The 18,925-nt window shown below is 46.4% G+C and overlaps 1 protein-coding gene across 3 annotated transcripts in view; it reads left to right on the top strand.

Moving 5' to 3' along the window:
* Positions 1-14,862, top strand: part of PLXDC1 (plexin domain containing 1) — a 95,214-nt gene extending 80,352 nt beyond the window's left edge. For 2 of the 3 annotated variants that reach the window (XM_060256407.1, XM_060256406.1), the window contains exons 12-14: positions 8,858-8,893; positions 12,700-12,869; positions 14,425-14,862. In XM_060256407.1, the coding sequence (XP_060112390.1) occupies positions 8,858-8,893; positions 12,700-12,869; positions 14,425-14,535 (317 nt within the window). In that variant the 3' untranslated portion in view covers positions 14,536-14,862. The remainder of the gene's footprint in view (positions 1-8,857; positions 8,894-12,699; positions 12,870-14,424) is intronic. The other variant, XM_060256408.1, reaches the window with a different exon arrangement.
* The last annotated feature ends 4,063 nt before the right edge of the window (positions 14,863-18,925 follow it).

Raw genomic sequence — 18,925 nt, 5'->3', positions numbered from 1 at the left:
CATCACATTTAAAGGGACTGTACACCTTCCAAATGCCTTCCCTCTTTGGAAATAATGAAGGATAGGATAACCTTCTTTGGGGGCTCATAGAATTGGACCCGGTGGTCCAATCCTTTTGAAACTTGGAAGATATTTGAGGGAGAGGCACTGGATGCTATGCTGAAACTTGGTGCTTCTACCTCAAAAAACAGCCCCCCCCAGAGCCCCAGATACCCACAGTTCAATTCTCCATTATACCTTATGGGAATCAGTCTCCATAGGGAATAATGGCATGCCCAGCAGACATTCCCCCCACACACACTTTCTGATGATCCTGAAGCGGGGGGAGGGCCTCCAAACGGGGAGATCCCATGCCCCCACCTGGGGATTGGCAATCCTACCTTCTGCTATTATCAGCAGCCAGCCTGACAACTCTATTGTGTCTGTGACAGTGTTCTGACCTAATTTTGGGTCTTGAGACCCGTCTGAGCAACACTAAGTAAAACAACTGTGCATTCACACAACTCTTCATTATTATACATGAAAGACATAGCCCTGAAAGTCTGAAGTAAAACTGGGATATAGAACATGAATAACACAAAATAGGAGTAACAACAGACAGCCACACATCTGGGGAAGAGGGCACTGCTTTTCAGGCAGAGCCCTGATCCCTGTTACCTCTCGTTTCTGAAATTAGTCAGCAGAAATCAAGATGCAATGGTGACCACCTTCTCCAATAAATAGGACATTATTCCAATCTGACCTAATTTTCTCCAGCATGAGAAGTACCATCTTATTCCCCAGGATCTTATGCATAATATGCCTCCGTTAGCGCCAGAGCCGTATCCCCTCTGAGAATAGTGACAGGTACCAGTTCAATTTTGCTGCTTAATAGTCCCTATCGTGAGCTGCTAATTAAAATAAATAGAAAAGAACATTAGTAATTGCCCTTCAGCAAGCAAGAAGGGAGAGGAAAGTATTCTTTTGTGACAGATTTGACTTTGAAAAGAGCTATTAAAAGATGAGGGAAGCACCCCCACTCCAACTGTGATGATTTCCCAATTCATTTTTTTAATTTGGACAGAGGGAAAAGTTGGGGGGGTGGGTTCACTTTCGTGTTGACAACATATTCAAGCGCGAAGTTGATTTCTACTGTTGAAAGAAAGCCACAATAGTTAGCTGTGTGAGGGCAAGAAAATTTATTTGTAGAAGCAGCAAAGAGTGGGATGGGAAAGGCAGGGAAAATGGGGCTCAAGCAACATGCAATCTGTACGAACATCAATTATGGTTACTTGCAAGATGGAGAATAGATCTTCCTAGTGATCTTTAAAGGTAGCTGGCAGCCATAGGTTGAAAATTCTCCATGTGGCACCATGCCCACACTCCATCAGGCTCCATCTGGTACCAGGCACACACATGGGGGCCAGGAGGGGAAGGGGGAAGAGGCTGCTGGCCCTGCATTGACCCATGCTCCCTGGCCCCAAGTTTTGGAGCATTGACCCACGCTCCCTGCCCCCACCAAACAAAAACCATGGCTATTAGCCCCACCAAATTTGAAATCCTGGCTACGGCCCTGCTGCTTGGGGGCTCTTAGACAGAGCTGGTTATCATAGGCAAGACAGAAGGTCTTCTGGATATTCTGGGTTGCAAGGAGTCCAGGATATATGGAGGGGGTTTCTCTCACCTCTGGAAGTCTCCCTCTTCTGAATCTTCCTCCAACAGCCCAGAGGAAACCCTGGCAGGAAAATGTACACAGGGTTGATAACATAAGAACATAAGAGAAGCCATGTTGGATCAGGCCAATGGCCCATCCAGTCCAACATTCTGTGTCACACAGTGGCCAAAAAAAATTATACACACACACACACACACACACACACTGTGGCTAATAGCCACTGATGGACCTCTGCTGCATATTTTTATCTAAACCCCTCTTGAAGGTGGCTATGCTTGTGGCCGCCACCACCTCCTGTGGCAGTGAATTCCACATGTTAATCACCCTTTGGGTGAAGTACTTCCTTTTATCCGTTTTAACCTGTCTGCTCAGCAATTTCATCGAATGCCCACGAGTTCTTGTATTGTGAAAAAGGGAGAAAAGTACTTCTTTCTCTACTTTCTCCATCCCATGCATTATCTTGTAAACCTCTATCATGTCACCCCGCAGTCGACGTTTCTCCAAGCTAAAGAGTCCCAAGCGTTTCAACCTTTCTTCATAGGGAAAGTGTTCCAGCCCTTTAATCATTCTAGTTGCCCTTTTCTGGACTTTCTCCAATGCTATAATATCCTTCTTGAGGTGCGGCAACCAGAACTGCACACAGTACTCCAAATGAGACCGCACCATTGATTTATACATGGGCATTATGATACTGGCTGATTTGTTTTCAATTCCCTTCCTAATAATTTCCAGCATGGCATTGGCCTTTTTTATTGCAAATGCACACTGTCTTGACATTTTCAGTGAGTTATCTACCATGACCCCAAGATCTCTCTCTTGGTCAGTCTCTGCCAGTTCACATCCCATCAGCTTGTATTTGTAGCTGGGATTCTTGGTCCCAATGTGCATTACTTTGCACTTGGCCACATTGAACCGCATCTGCCACGTTGACGCCCACTCACCCAGCCTCAACAGATCCCTTTGGAGTTTCTCACAATCCTCTCTGGTTCTCACCACCCTGAACAATTTAGTGTCATCCGGAAACTTGATGTATCACGCTGTAAGAATTCCACAGACAAACCATAATATGTGAAGAAATATCTAGAGGGCTTTTGTAGCACTTGTGTTAATTACAGTGACATTGCATAATGCAAGCAAGAGAGTCTCTTCTTTAATCTGCCGAGGTCTGAGCAAGAAGATGGATTATCTTATATACTTTTTGTTCATATATGAAGGGGCAGAAACTTGAATAGGAGTAGCTTTACTGAACCGTACACATTTTGTAGGACTCCCAACTCCCTTGGCAAATGTCAAGAGACTTGAGGGATGGTGGCTGGAGAAGGTGGACCTGAGAGGGGTGTTAAGTCACTTTAGGGTTGCCTGGTCCCTTTGGTCACTTCCAGATAATGCTGTAGGCTGCCGCCCCAAGGTCTTTGACATAGAGACTCAGGTAAATTTCTAAAGAAAAATGGAAGCCATTTTTTCTTCCACTTCTCAATAATTTAGTGGCAGAAAACTGGGAGTAGAGATGGGTAATTCCCCACTCCAGGCTGGTAAATAGGAGAGCCAGTTGGGTGTAGTGGTTAAGTGCGCAGACTCTTATCTGGGAAAATTGGGTTTGATTCCCTGCTTCTCCACTTGCAGCTGCTGGAATGGCCTTAGGTCAGCCATAGCTCTCATAGGAGTTGTCCTTGAAAGGGCAGCTTCTGTAAGAGCTCTCTCAACTCCACCTACCTCACAGGGTGTCTGTTGGAGGGGGGAGGTAAAGGAGATTGTGATCGCTTTGAGACTATAGTGCGTATAAGGTGAGATATAAATCCAGTGTCGTCGTCTTCTACTCCTGGGGATATGGCATTTTGTTGATAAAGGTGGGTAAAGGAGTGGAACAGATTCATTAGAAGTAACAGGATGCTGCAATATGAGTGAACTGGGGGGGAATGCTGTGATGTTGAAACTGAAAAAAAAAATGTATTTGTGCACCAGCTGTGAAGCTATCCTGAGAGCTGTACAAGTGGAGTTAGACTAGGCCATGGAGACATTTACAGATGCTACTGATATTCCTGTTATTTGGATCTCATTTGTGTCTTCCGCTGGAAGAAACAAGCCCAAAGGATTTCTGTCAGAAGTGGTTATGTGTCAAAGGAGACAGAACTCTTCCTACTCTCTGACTAATTCCTTCCATTGGAAGAAATGGTGGTAAAACAGGAGTGGATTTATCGGCTACCCCCTGGAATGACTTCTGAAAATGAACACACCATGCTTTTTTTGGGCTGCACTAACAGTGTGAGCAGATCAGCAGAGGAACAGATGACCTAATTTGAAATCAAGTCTTCAAAGACATGTGGCCTATATATTTACATGCACATGTATATGAGAGAGAGAGAGAGTGTAATATTAATCTTTATTTCTATCTTTGGAAAGAAGCATTCTGTTAAAAAACCCAAAAAACCTGCAGTACTGATTAAGATGGGTAGCTATATTAGTCTGTCTGTAGCAGTAAGAACATAAGAGAAGCCATGTTGGATCATGCCATGGTCGGATCACCTAGCCCTCAAGGCCCGTATGGAGACGCTACCTCGACCCTGTAAGGGCGGAGAGCCTACTTTGGCTCGCCCACGGAGCCTGATGGGCCTGGAACAGTTCCAAATGGCTCTACGGGATCCCTGGCCCCCTGGCAATTCCCTTGACGTCCTGGTTGATGCCTGGCAAGATCGGCTATCCAGGGTAATCAACGAGATCGCACCTCGACGCCCTCTGCGCCCTCATGTGAGGCTGGCTGCATGGTATACCTTGGAGTTATGCCAGCTGAGACAAGGGCTCAGATGACTAGAGAGGCAGTGGCGGCGCACTCGTGACGAAGCAACGAGAACATCCTATAGAACGTTTATGAGGTCTTATGAGAAGGCAGTCAAGGCCATGAAGAAAGATTACTTCACGGCCAGGATTGCGTCTGCAAATTCGTGCCCGGCACAATTATTTAAAATAACTGGACATTTAACTACGCTGCCCCAAGGCAGACCAAACATTAGAGAATTAGAAATAGGCTGCGAGGCTTTTGCGAATTTTTTTGCAGACAAAATCACGTCGCTCCACCAGGACCTGCCCATCACATTGGATACAGTACATGAACTGGAAGCTCCGTGCCTGTCTTTTGGCTGGAGGAAGTTGACGGAATTCTCTCCTCTGCATGCCCAACAACTTGCGATTTGGACCCATGCCCCTCTTGGCTAATTAAATCTTGCCTGAGGGAGCTTAGATGTCCTTTACGGGACATCATAAATAGATCCCTCCTGGAGGGACATTTTCCAACACCCTAAAAAGAGGCTATGGTCCGCCCCCTCCTGAAAAAAAGTACAGCAGATCCGGCCGAATTGGCAAACTACCAACCGGTCTCTAATTTACCGTTTTGGGGTAAAATTATTGAGAGGGCAGTGGCGTTGCAGCTGCAGGGTTTTCTGGATGACGCTTCCGTCCTAGACCCTTGCCAGTCTGGCTTTCGTCCAGGTCATGGGACGGAGACAGTGCTGGTCGCCTTGGCGGACGACCTCCAGCAGCATCTGGATCGAGGTGGTGTGGCGATGCTGATGCTGTTAGATCTGTTGGCCGCGTTCGACATGGTCGACCATCGGCTAATGACCCGCCGCCTCGCCGACGTAGGGGTTAGGGGGTTGGCTTTACAATGGCTCTCCTCCTTCCTCAAGGATCGGGGACAAAGGGTGGCAATCGGGGGTGAGCTGTCCCAGAGGCGCACACTAGAGTGTGGGGTGCCTCAAGAAGCAGTTCTCTCACCGATGCTATTTAATATCTATATGCGCCCCCTTGCCCAGATTGCCTGGAGGCATGGGCTTGGGTGTCACCAGTATGCGGATGACACCCAGCTCTGTCTGCTAATGGATGGCCGGCCGGGCTGCGTCCCAGGGAATTTGGACCTGGCACTGCAGGCCATGCCAACTTGGTTAAGGCTGAGTGGGTTGAAGCTGAATCCAGCGAAGACAGAAGTCCTGTGCCTGGGTCGGGGCGTTCTGGGGAGGGAAATATCTCTCCCGGTTTTTGACGGGACGCCGCTGAAAGCGACGCACCGGGTCAGGAGCTTGGGAGTTCTACTGGAGCCTTCATTATCAATGGAGGCCCAGATAGCAGCCACTGCTAAGTCAGCCTTTTTTCATCTGAGGCGGGCAAGGCAGCTGGCCCCCTTCCTAGAGCGCCAGGACCTGGCAACAGTGATTCACGCAACGGTCACCTTGAGACTGGACTACTGTAATGTGTCCCCCACGGCTCCCCCACCTGCGGCCCGCACCCCCCCCCCCCCCGGCGCTCCGCTCACCTGCCCATCACCACGCTGCACTCACTCCCTTTCCCCTGGGGGTTGCCAGCTAAATGTAAGCTTAGCCGGCGAGCAGCCCGCGCGCTGCACATTTTGTTAAGTTTTGTTAAGACAAAAGTGGCGACGTGCAGGCCAGCAGAGCAGCAGGGGCAGGCAGGACACCATGCCGGGGAGGGCAGTGGGTGGTCAGCGGTGGCCCGGAGGGGGCTAGCGGCAGGGAGGGGAGGGAGGCAAGCTTAGCACTTGCCTGGGGCACCGGGGGGTGGTGAGAGCCCAATTTGTCGCCCCCCGCCTCTTGGCACCCTAGGCAACCACCTAGTTTGCCTAGCAGGAGGGCAGGCTCTGGGTGCCATCAGGAGGTCCACCAGTGGGGCCAGAACACTAGAAGCCCTCCCACTGTGCCCCCCCAAGCACTAAGAATACAGAGCATCACTGCCCCAGACAGAGACTTCCAACAATACACTGTGGCTAGTAGCCACTGATGGACCTCTGCTCCATATGTTTATCCAATCCACTCTTTAAGCTGTCTATGCTTGTAGTAAGTAGAAAAGAGCAAGAGCATAATAGAACCTTAAAGTCTAACAAAATTGGTGGCAGGGGAGGAGCTACATTACTCTGTAAGTGTGATTTATAGTCCAGTCCTAAACAGAGTTGCACTTAGGCTTGTCAGCTCTGGGTTGCGAAATGCATGGCAACCAGCAGGGAATGGGAAGAGGCTTACTTGGAGTGGGATGTCCAGCCACCATTGCAACAATAATGTGTTTACATCACTTCTGATGTGACCCAGAAGTGACATCATCACACAGAGCACCATCAGGATGATACTGTGGTATTTGGGCAAAAACACTATGGTAAATTTGGCTTCTACCATAGAACATAAGAGAAGCCATGTTTGATCAGGCCAGTGACCCATCCAGTCCAACACTCTGTGTCACACAGTGACCAAAAATATCAGGTGCCATCAGGAGGGCTATCAGTGGGGCCAGAACACTTGAAGCCCTCCCACTGTGCTCCCCCAAGCATCAAGAATACAGAGCATCACTGTCCCAGACAGAGGGTTCCAACAATACGCTGTGGCTAATAGCCACTGAAGGACTTCTGCTCCATGTTTATCCAATCCCCTCTTGAACCTGTCTATGCTTGCAGCCACCACCACCTCCTGTGGCAGTGAATTCCATGTGTTAATCACCCTTAGAGTGAAGAAGTACTTCTTTTTATCCATTCTAACCTGACTGCTCAGCAATTTCATTGAGTGTCCACGAGTTCTTGTATTGTGAGAAAGGGAGAAAAGTACTTCTTTCTCTACCTTCTATATCCCATCCATAATCTTATAAACCTCTATCATGTCACCCCTCAGTTGATGTTTTTCCAAGCTAAAGAGCTAGAGTTTTTGCCCAGCTACCAGAGCATTGCCCTAATGTTGCCGAAATGATGACATCACATCCGAGTCACATAGGAAGTCTTATCGTCACTCCAGTGGCATCTGGGCGATGAAATATCCACATATATTGCCCCATGATACTTTCATGCTAATAGTTGGACTGTCAGTCCACTCTGCATGATTCCTGGTAGATGAACTATACCTGTACCTTTCTAGCAAGTATGGCATGTAATAATTAGCATATTAATAATTAACCCTGTAAATTTAGGGGGAGGTGTTTTGAGTTTCCTGCATTGTGCAAGGGTTTGGACTAGATGACCCTGGAGGTACCTTCCAACTCTATGATTCTAATTGTTATGTATATTCACACAGAAGTTGTTGTTGTTTTTTTAAACACACAGAGAAGTAAGAAGCAGGTTTTTACATACTTTAAGACCATAGACCATGGACAGTTTATGGAGTGTAAATCCAACTGAATAAGATGGGACTTCTGAGCAGACCTGCTTAAGATTTATTCCATAACCTCCATGCGCAGCAGCAAATTCAGTAAAATAACTGCCACTCCTTGCAGTTTTCACACAGGAAAATGGCACTGGGTGAGGTGGGGTGGCAGGAGCCCTTCCTTCTCTCACAGCACTGCCTTTGGGCTCTCCTCTCTTTTATTTTAGAAGCTGTTTCTGTTGCAGGAAAAAATAATTATTATTACCTGGTCACCAGGTTTCCACATGGATATCAGAATCACTTAGGTTCACTGGGCTGGATGACATCTGGGTGGAACCAAGTCTTTGGTAGGAGGAGGAGAAGACACGAGCATACACTAATCTATTTTATTGATCCTCAAGCAAAAAAAAAGAAAAGCTCAGAGCATAGAACTTAAACACTGGATAACCTAAGCTAAGAAAGAGAATTCTCTTGACTGCTAGCCAATGGCCTCAAAGGGCAGCTGGGAGGCAATCCTATACAACTGAACATTGATGATATTTATATCTTTTTGCAAGATAAAAAGTCATACATCAAACATTCCTGTGGAAATGTCATGAGCACACCAGTAGGCAGACCCCCCCCCCACCCTTGGCAGCATAAAACCATAAACTTTACCCACCAACAGGTTATTGGTCAGGTGAAAAGCCTCTGGCCAGAGCAAGAGAGATGTAAACTAAAATCTCTAGATATTAAGCCTTGAGGCTAGTTATTTAGCTAAAGGAATGTGAGCTATGTTTGGGGAAGGAGCTCACAGCATTCATAGTCAGCTGCTAGAAAGAAGGCATTGGACATAGTGCAGTGCTTCATGGGATGAAACCAAAGTTTGTTTTTACTAATATTTATTAAATATATCTTATACATAAATGGCCAAATCTCCCTTAATCCAAAATTCTGCTATAGATTCCTGTAGCTGCTGTGTGGCTGCAGGGAACCCAGACTCAGTGTTTTAAAAACAGTAACATGTAGTTTGGCCCTGAATAAGACAGTTTACTAAGCAACCCCATTGCTTCTTTTTGCTTTTCTTTCTTTCTGATAGATGACACAAAGTTAAACCAGAATGCAGAAGGAGAAGGTAAGAGTCTAATCTTCTCATGGTCGAGGTTTTTGGACGTGAATATGCTATCCTAGTGCTCTCATGCCTTATAATTCTACTTGTTGAATGCCATGTCTGTGGATTTTTTAAAAAAACCACTCTTGTTGGCTGGGTTGCCAGCCACAGCTGACAACCCACTGAGAGAATTTCAGGGGCAGAAAAAGAGTCACAATGTCACTTCCTGTAAAAACAGGATGTGATGTCATAATATCACGGGTAACGCTCTAGGATTTGCTCAAAACTTTATGGTTCAACCATAGAGTTTTGGATGAGCCTTAGAGCATTGTTCCTAATGTCCTGACATCACTTGGGGTTTTTTTACAGATTTTTTTAAACAGTTTTTTTGCATTGTAAAAAGTCTATATTTCTTAGCTGGGTACTTTCCCACCAGTTGCTCCCACCTCTAACCATAATTACAGGGATTCTGTAATACAGGTTCTCTTAATTCTGCAAGTCCCTTGGAGCAGATATTCTTAACTCTAAATGCCGAGTTGTTTCAATCCAATCCCATCCCGACCCACAGAACTGGAACCCAGAGGTCATTTTGTAGAAAAAGAGGTGCTGGAGTTCATTAGCACAACTCATTTGCATATGCCAGACACCCCTGACATCACTGGAAGGTGTACTAAATTCTATCAGCTCAGCATCTACCTTAAAATGCTTCTTGAATTATAATTGTCATAATAAAACCTTACTCTCATCCAGTGTTCTCTCTAAGCTGTGGAGTCTTGTGAGCAAAAATTCTACTTTGTGAGCTACTGGCATTAAAGTGGTGAGCTGATGTGTTAATTAGTTTGCTCTGGGGCCATTTTTCCTGAGTTGAGACAAAAATATATGAGCTGGAGGCTAAAAAATTGTGAGCTAGCTCACACTAACTCAGCTTAGAGGGAACACTGCTCCCATCATACTTTTTAAACTACTTTCTATGTGGCCCCAGTGGTATGATGAAGATTTCCATCTGTCTGCTTTATATGTTTTGGTTATTTTCCCATTCTTTGTTGGGAAAAATATTTAAAAGTTTGTCAGATCTTAGAATTTAGCAAAATTCTCCCAGGGGGTTTGCACAATGAAGCCCAGAAGCAAGTTTTTTTTTTTTTTTGGGGGGGGGGGAGGTAAGAAAGAAACAGCACAATAAAATGTAGAGGTTCTGGAGCTCTGCTGTGAGCTCCTACCCAAAATGAGGCCTGCTGGAATCTAGAAGTAATATTTCACAGATATCACTGGTCCAAAGAAATTAACATTTTTTAAAATTAATCAATTTACAAATCTGGAAACTTGGAGCAACCATGCAAGTGCATACATTTAAAGTCCTTGCTACAAAGCAGAGCTACGCACAGTTACCATATTCCCCCTCAATATGTCACTCGACCACCTGAATATAGTCTGATTCCTCTGAATTTCTATGCATGGAGTGGGGAAAAGGAACAAAAATGTGAGTGTTTCTGAATGACTTTATTACATCCCCCAAAGTAATCATTCAACTACCTCTCTAACAGCCCAATCCAGAGATAAGGGGTGGCCGGCCGCGGCATAGCTGCCGCACCGCTAGTAGACTTCCTGAGGACTTCGGCACGCTGGAGCGTGAGAAGGGGAGAGGCATAGCTTGCCGTGCGGGAGACGGTCGCCATGGCAAAGCCGCTGGCAGAGGCACAAGGGAGGCGGAGGCAGCCGGAAGGGAGGGCCAGCCCCCCCACATTGGCCAGTCCTGGAGCATGTGCCGCGGCTCATAACAGTCAGGGATGGGGAGAGGCGGCCCCAGAGAGGCTGATAGCTATCCCCAACCCACCCCCAAGCAGAGAACGCAGCCTATGATGAGCAGACCATCACAGGCAAAGGAGAGACGTCCCACCAACACAGGGAGGGAACAGGAGTGAGGCTGGGCATGCATGCACGAGAAGCCTGGCTTGGTGGCGAGGCAGGGATGGGGGCGAGACAGGCCCACACGGGGCCACGGAGAAGCTGTCAATCCCCTCACACCCTCCCGCTGTCAGAGACTCTGCCAATGGCAGGCAGACAAGCAGGAAGTACCAAGTGCAGGAGTTCGCTGCCATAGACAGCGGCTGGAATGTGTGTCTGGGAGTGAGCAGCCCAGCAGCAGACACCCCCCACCCAGAGACCCCCTGTGTTGCTCTGACGCCCTCTACCATGTGCACAGAACACCTCCCCCGGGGGCCGCGGAACTCAGAGTGCGAGTTCATCAGCTGCAGAACTCTGAGTCTACCTCATCAGCCCCGCCTTAGTGCCCTGCGCACAACAGCCCTGTGGGATCGGGTAGGCTGTCAACCCGGGCAGGCCAAGGGGCAGCACTCCCCTCCCCTGTCCAGCCACGTGGGGGGCAGCGTGGCAGCTCATAGACTGTTCCCCCCTCCAAAACCAAGTCTGCCCACCCTCCCAAGCATTCCCTCAGAGAGGCCACTGACAGAGGGGGGCGTTGCCCAGGGAACGTGCAGCAGATGCCAAACAGGAGAGACAACAGTGGGCACACTCAGACTTTATTTTTCCGGAACAGAGTGTAACAGTCTCCCTGGAGCGCGCTGGGCGGTCTTGCTGTGGGTGGGGCTCCATTCCAAGCGGCGGGCAGAAACAGCTGAGTGGGGGGCGGTGGAGCGGAACACGGGAAAGCCTCTGTGTTGGAGTCCCACCTGCAAAATGGAGACAGAGATCAAGAGCACCTGCAGGGGCGGTGGCTGGAAGAGCAGGCTGCGTTTCAGCTGAGCGCTCTCTTAAAGGGACAGTCTCTGACCCACCTCCCCGCAGCAGGGCAGCTGCCACACACACACACACCATGCCCTGCCAGGGGTTGGGAACATGGCAGAGGGCAGACCAAGGGAAGGGAGCACAGGGGAGTGGGGTCAGCAGATGCCCTCTGCCGGAGCCCACTGTCTGCTTCAAGTGCCAGAGACGCTCGCACACCAAGCGGTCAAGAGCGAGGGGAGGGGGAGGCTGGGTGGGGGGGACAGTGGAACTTACCCAGCCATGTGCGATCTTTGTTTTTGGCTTCAATGAGTGCCTATGGGCCACGCTGCCATTTTTGCAGGCGTAAAATTGCACCTCTCAGGGGGGGCGTACCATGGGCCAAACTTCTCAGGAAGCCGCCTAAGCCTGGCCGCGCTCCCAACTCCATCCCCTCCTCCGCCTGAACGCCGCGCTCCGCCTCACTTCTGCCCACGCTCGAGCGCAGCCCTCAGGTGCCACTGCCCTCGGGCGGAGCGGCGCTCGGGCGGCCCCCCGCCCACATAACTCCCGCTGTGGCGGCGCCGGTCATACATCGGTGCAAACCCTTCCTGTGTCCACGTAGCAGCTCGTCTGCTCCCAAAAGACTTTCCACCACCCGCCTCTGGATTGTGCTGTAAAGACCTTTTCTTGATCAATGATGGGTTTATGATGGTTTCATCTGCCCTAAAGACTTTACAGGCAATGGTTTCTGAAAACGTGTCTCAACTGGTGCCTTCACATTTCACCCTGTACAGAGTTTTATCTCACAGACCCTGTTGTCTTCTCTCCTAACCCCCTTTCTTTTTTGTCATGTTACTGTTGTATCCAGTGTTCCCTCTAAGCTGAGTTACTGTGAGCTAGCTCACCGTTTTTTAGCCTCTGGCTCACATATTTTTGTCCTAGCTCAGGAAACAGGGCCCCAGAGCAAACTAATTTATGCAATAGCTCACGAAGTAGAATTTTTGCTCACAAAACTCCACAGCTTAGAGGGAGTATCGGTTGTATCTGACGAAAATACTGACAGAAATTCTCTCTCTTATTTCCTCTCCCCATCAAAATTTCTCCTGCAGGTTCGAGCAATGATGACCTCCCCAAAGAGAAAGTGGGGTCCCAGATCCACACAGGAACAATTGTGGGGATTGTGCTGGCAGTCTTGCTCATTGCTGCCATCATCCTGGCTGGCATCTATGTCAGCCTCAGTTTCAATCCTACCTCCAGCGCTCCTTGGTTTGTCTTTGAGGTGATTTTGAGACTCCGTTTAATCCTTGCGGCTGCAAGTTTGTCTGAAAATGTGGTGACCAAAATTCACCTGTTGAAGCCTAGCCAAAGCTTTGCCTGCTCTGAAACGGGACACTTTGAAGTAGTAAACTTGAAGCAGGGCTTAACCTAAGGTTGCTAGCCTCCAGGTGGGGCCTGAAGAACTCCTAGAACTACAGACTACAGAGATCAGTTCCCCGGGAGAAAATGGCTGCTTTGGAGGATGGACTGTGGCATTATACCCTGCTGAGATGAGTGCTGCCAAGCCTCCTCCCATTGTACATTGCCACTCTGAACCACAGACAGGATAATTTTTTTTTTTAATGATAGCATCATTTGCAGTGCTCTATCACTGACTATAAAAACCAGAACACAAGGTAGCTGTAGAAATTGCTGAAAACTCTGTGGTTGGAATTTCTTAGAGCTACCCAGTATCACTTCCGGGTTTTTACCAAAAGTGATGTAGCACCACAGCCAGCGTAACACCCCCTATGCCGGTAGTTGCAACCATCTTGCTGCTTGGAATTTCCCAACCCAGTGTTGGCAACTCCAGTTTGAACACTAGGGGAAGAAAGTACAGGCTCTATTGTTTTTCTTTTAAAATCTGGATTGAGGCCTGTGCACTGCTCATTAAAAATCACTCTGAATTGTCAGTCTTTCTTCATCCCCTGGTTTTTACCTTTCCCCTTCAGTGGCATCATTGCCGATTTGGGCCCCTGTGAATGCAGTCCTGGAAATTAAATTCTGAACATCTGGTTCAGTACCTGCTCTGTGTAGCACATCGATTATTCACCTTGCATTTTCAGCACACCATTCAGGCCCCAACAGAGGCAAAGCACTGAAGCAAACCCAAAAGTCCCACAGCAGAAAGACATTTTTGCAGATCTGTACAAAAGAGAGCAAAGAAGTTTTTGAAGGATAAATGTATGAAGATACAAGAAAGAAAAAAACTCGCTCCCTTCCACAGGGGTGTTTTGCCTCAAGCTGCAGAGGTATATCCATGTGACATCACCCTCCAATAATTTGCTCCCCTTGCTTTGATCCAACCTGCTGGGTACAATATTTTCAGAAAGCCTGCAGTCAAAGTGGGGTTTTGGACTCATTTGGGAAGACTCAAATTTACAAAGGCCACATTAGCGCCATTTCCCCTCCCCCTATACACAGTGGGAATTGGCCTCTGTATGGAAGCAGCCCCAGGTATGCAAAAATATTCTAGTCATTGAATGGAATTTACTTTCACTGAATCACCCCAGTGATGTTGCACATACAGAAGTCTCCTAAGTTGGCCAAACCGCCCTGTTCTTTCTCAATGGAGGGGGCCGTTTTGTGCAGCCCACAGGATCTGTGTGTGCAGCCATCCCCTCCATTGAAATGAATGGGGCAGCCCTTCTGAGCAAGAGAGCTCTGTATATCACAACAGAGGTGTTTCCGTCTGCAAGGAATGAATGGATTACTGAGAGTGCGCAGCAACAGGTATATTTCTGGGTTAAAGCCTTCTCTTTGTACTAACAGACTGCTCTCTTTTTCTCACACTGCAGCGAACGCGGCATCAGTGGCCTGCCATGAAGTTCAGAAACCATACAACGTACGTCGAAGTGGAGTCTGCTGGTCACGAGAAGGAGGGTTTTGTTGAAGCTGATCAGTGCTGAGAGCAATACAGTTTCCTTTCTCCTTTAAAACTTCAAGGGTTTCCCCAAGTTACAATATCTCCTGCTTATTTCAGTATGAACTGGAACTGCAGGAACAGTTAAACGGGGGATGAAAAAAAATATATGATTGAAAAAGAACCCCCTCCCCTTCTGAGAACTGAAATGGAAAAATGAAGATCACAGAAGTGGTGGGGCGGGGGGGACTACAACAGAATCAGGACTTTATACTGTTTGTGTCACCATCTTCAGCTGGTTATAGTGCCATTGTAAAGCGGCCTCTGCCCTGTCTGCTTTTCATAAGCCCTGTAATTGAAAGTTACGGTTGACCAGAAAGGCATGTTTGCACTTTTACCTCAGTTCATCCTGACTAACAACACACATTAACAAAAGCTCCCAAAATAGCAGTAAAACAAGTATGTTAAGGTATCCAAAGAAAATACTGGGTGAGGGAAAAATTCAAGATTCTAGCAGGGAGATGGAAGTTTACTTTCTAAATACTCCTTGTTGGGGCTTATGGACTAAAGTATTATGGGGTGGCTGGTCTGACTTGCACTGTTTGAATATCTTAACGTTCTCACATACTTATCAGATGCAGCACCTGCCATCTGTGGATTGAGGGGAGCTTAAGCTGGGCCTGAAGTGCCACCTTCATATTTATCTGTAATGGTGGTATAAATTCAAGCCAGGAGAAGGAAAACATTAATTAAGGAGACCTTGCTGTTGACAGTAATCACCCATCGTTGACAGCTGAACGAGCCAGGGGATAAAATATATCCCAAACATAACATCAGACCCCTAAAAACAACAACAACAACACAATGGCTCAACATATTTCTGCTTTGACTTTACTGACTTCACCTCACAATGGATTCTTGGATTTTGGCTTACTTTGCATTTAAATATATATATAATTTAAGAGCCAATTCTGGTTACCAGTCTCAGCAGCAGAACAAAATGGAACACCTTATTGCTGGAAAGCAGAAAGATTCAGACTGATTTCACACTAGGGCTTGTTCCAGGTAGAGTCCTTTTGCCACTGGCGCTTCTCTCTGTTTTCGCACAAGCTGCCATGGAGCTAGCTGCAAGTTGGCGCGCTGCTTTCCCGTGGCAAGCAGAAACCGCTTGTCAGAGGATCTTGCTTGTAGCAGGAAAGTGGCACGCCAACTTGCAGCTCTGTGGCAGCTTGTGTAAAAATGGAGAGAAGCACTGGAGACAAAAGGGCTCTCGACCCAAACAAGCTTAGTGCAAAATCGGTCTCACTTTATTTTTAATAGATGGAAGATTATCTTTGTGTTGATGAATTCATCAGGGAGACTGATTAACTACCATTGTCCATTCTGCCATTAACACCCATCTTTAAACTGGGAATCAATCTAGAATTGAAGAATTCTCATGGCAAGTCTATATGTTAACTTTTGTTTAAATCCTTGAAAATCGTATCATGCTCTGCAAGACTATTTTTGTAGAAAAAGCGCAGCAGAAACTCATTTGCATATTAGGCCTTAAACCCCCTCCTCCCCCATGCTGAGCCAGCTAGAACTGCTTTCCTGTGTGTTCCTGCTCAAAAAAAGCCCTGATTCTCTGCGTTCCTATTCTCTTTCCAGCCCTTTCCAATTGTTTCATTTCATCACATGTATGGAAAGAATGCTGTACACTGATATATGTGATTGACATTTTGTCTGAAAGGGCATCATGCATATTTTTAGCCTTTATAGAATCATACCAGCAATCGCGCATATAAGGAGAGCTGCAACATCATGTGTTCTCCCCACATGCATGGTGAAACATAACTGAAAAGAGCTGCTTCTGTCTCTCATCCTCCTTCCCTCACACTCATGATGAGCTTCTCACATCTTTTCCCCCCAGTTTGGTAACATGGCAAAATGTACCTACAAAATGTAAGTACCATGGAACTATTTTTCATTCCATTCTGGATTCCCATAATATAAGTATCATCCTGTCTGACAGGTCTTAATCGACAGTCCCACTTTCCCACTGAAGGAAGGTTCCTTAGGCTGGAAGAAGGCAAGCCATGGTGTACCTTTCTAACTGAACAATTCCCACCTCCACCCTCCAAAAAAACCCATGTTCCTGGGCCAGTAGAGTACACTTCTCAAAAACCAGTCCTTAATTATGTAGCTGTCATCAACCCCAATCTGCAGATAATATTTAGTGTAGTTAAAACTTGTCATTTCCCTCCCATGCTTCTTATCTGAGCTACCATTTTCAGGACAGAGGAACACACCAGGTGCATTGATGTCCCAGCATGAGTCTGTTCTAACAGAACAAGAATATGTGAGTCAGTGGCAGCTGCACACTGAAAGTTACATAAAATCATTGAAATCTTTATATTATCTCAGGCTGAACTGAGAAGTCGAAGGAAATAAATAACAAGCGTACACAAGGCATACCTCCGCAGCAGGGCTGTCTTGGTTGGGGGGAGGGAAATACAAGAAGAGTTAACTTTTGATGATTTATATAGATGCTTCTACGCTTATATAAGTCTCATTCTCAATCCAGGCTGAGCCTGTCTGCTCCAAAGTTTTCTTCAGGAGCAAATTATATTGTGTATAGTACAGAATTGATTTTGCATAACTATATAGATATTATAAGAGATGTAGATATAGAGCTTTTTATCAAGGATTTGGATCTTTGATGCAGAGCGGATTTCTTTTAGAAAAGGGGGGAGGGGGAAAGACGACTTCCCACTCCAATGAATTTTCCAAAGGACCACATAACATTTATAATACAATCTTAAGCATAGTCAACAAAGTTGAAGTCAATTTCCTTGGAAGGCTATAACACTGCTTAGCACTGCCCTGTTAGAAAGTCGATGAGGTACAGTGTCAGGCTAGCTAGATTTGAGTCCAATTGCAGTGTCAGGCCAGGATCAAAAAGATCTGGCTGCAAATGCAGTCCCCATCCATAAAGCTCACTGGGTACCCCTGAGCTAGTCATTCTCTCTCTCTCTCCATTTAACCTACCTCATGGGGTTGTTGTGAGAATAAAAGCGAAGGCCAACACATGCTACCCTGAGTTCCTTGGAGGATAGGATAAAAAATGTTTAATATAAGATTTATCATTGGTAGGTGAGGGTTTTTTTTTTTAAGTTCCCTAAAACAAAATTATGGTGGGGTAACATATTTGTTTACCAGCCACTCTGCCACCGCTATGCGAGAGACAAAATAAATAAATAAAGTGAAGCAAACATGAGAGCCCTGTTCTTCTACTCTGCAATAATCTGTTAATACAAACTCTGTTCCAGCACTTTACAGAAAGTTTAAAGGTGCTTTATGAATTGTACTCGTCTCTGTCCCCTCCTGTAATGCGATTATTGCAGGTAAGTGGCTGGTTAAGGAATTAATGTATGAAAACCCTAGGATTTAGATGTGTTGACCATATCTGATCTTGTGAAAGAGCCTGTTAATGAACTTCCTCAATCAATGACCCATTTACTTAATCCCCACAGGAAGCAGGATCTGAGTTCCGAATTAATTACCTCTTGTAACAATTCAAGGCCTAAGTTCTGTCAACATACTTGAATTTGCAATATAATTCAATTTTTGGGTGGGGAAAGCTTGGAGCGATGCATTTAGTGTGGAATGTCTGCATGTAATACAACGTTGACACTAATATATACTATAAAATATTAATTACTTGCTCTTTTGAGGACTGCTTTGGTTTTCAGAATAAAAAAAGGCAAAGAGTGATTTGTGTTAAATGACAACTTGCATACTTAAGAAAAAATGTAAATTTGATGGTGGAAGAATGTGTATTCATTGCATGCATCAGCCAAAGTCCATTATAGCCCATGACTTCAGAGCCGAACCTTTACCTCTTCCAATTTTGGATGGCAACTTCAGAAGCAACTCAGGCCATGATGCAACCTAAACTTTGAAGGCCCTGAAATATGTGCAAGCTTTTTCAGTGAACAAGCTGTATTCTTTTTCCTGCATTCCTCATTTGGTATACAAGCACTGCTTTAACAGCACAAGGACCTCTTGCAAAGATACCCAGGCCTTGAATTCAGCAGGAGCTCTCAGGAGCACAGCTCCTGAACCTTTCTGAGGGTTCCCCCCCCTCCTCCCTACCTACATACCTTGTCCATTAAATAGTAGGTGCAGCTGCATAACAATGCCTGGATGAGCTCCACCATCTATTTTTCTACAAAATGACCCCTGGGTATCCCGATAACAACTGCTCTCCATTAAAAGGGGGGGGGGATAGGAAATGGATTTTTGTTTTTGCATTTATCTGACATTTTGGCTCCTGATTATTTAAGGTCACATTTTTAAACAGCAAAGGCTTCTGTTGTCCTGTGCTTGGGAACAGAGAGTAGCTCAGGGAGAGCGCTAGATGAGCAGACTTATCTGCAAACATTGGTCACCAC

Source organism: Heteronotia binoei, chromosome 15 (assembly GCF_032191835.1).
Source record: "Heteronotia binoei isolate CCM8104 ecotype False Entrance Well chromosome 15, APGP_CSIRO_Hbin_v1, whole genome shotgun sequence".
In the NCBI taxonomy this organism is placed as follows: Eukaryota; Metazoa; Chordata; class Lepidosauria; order Squamata; family Gekkonidae; genus Heteronotia; species Heteronotia binoei.
The sequence above is the reverse complement of the archived record's forward strand: the minus strand, read 5'-3'. Positions and strand labels throughout refer to the sequence as shown.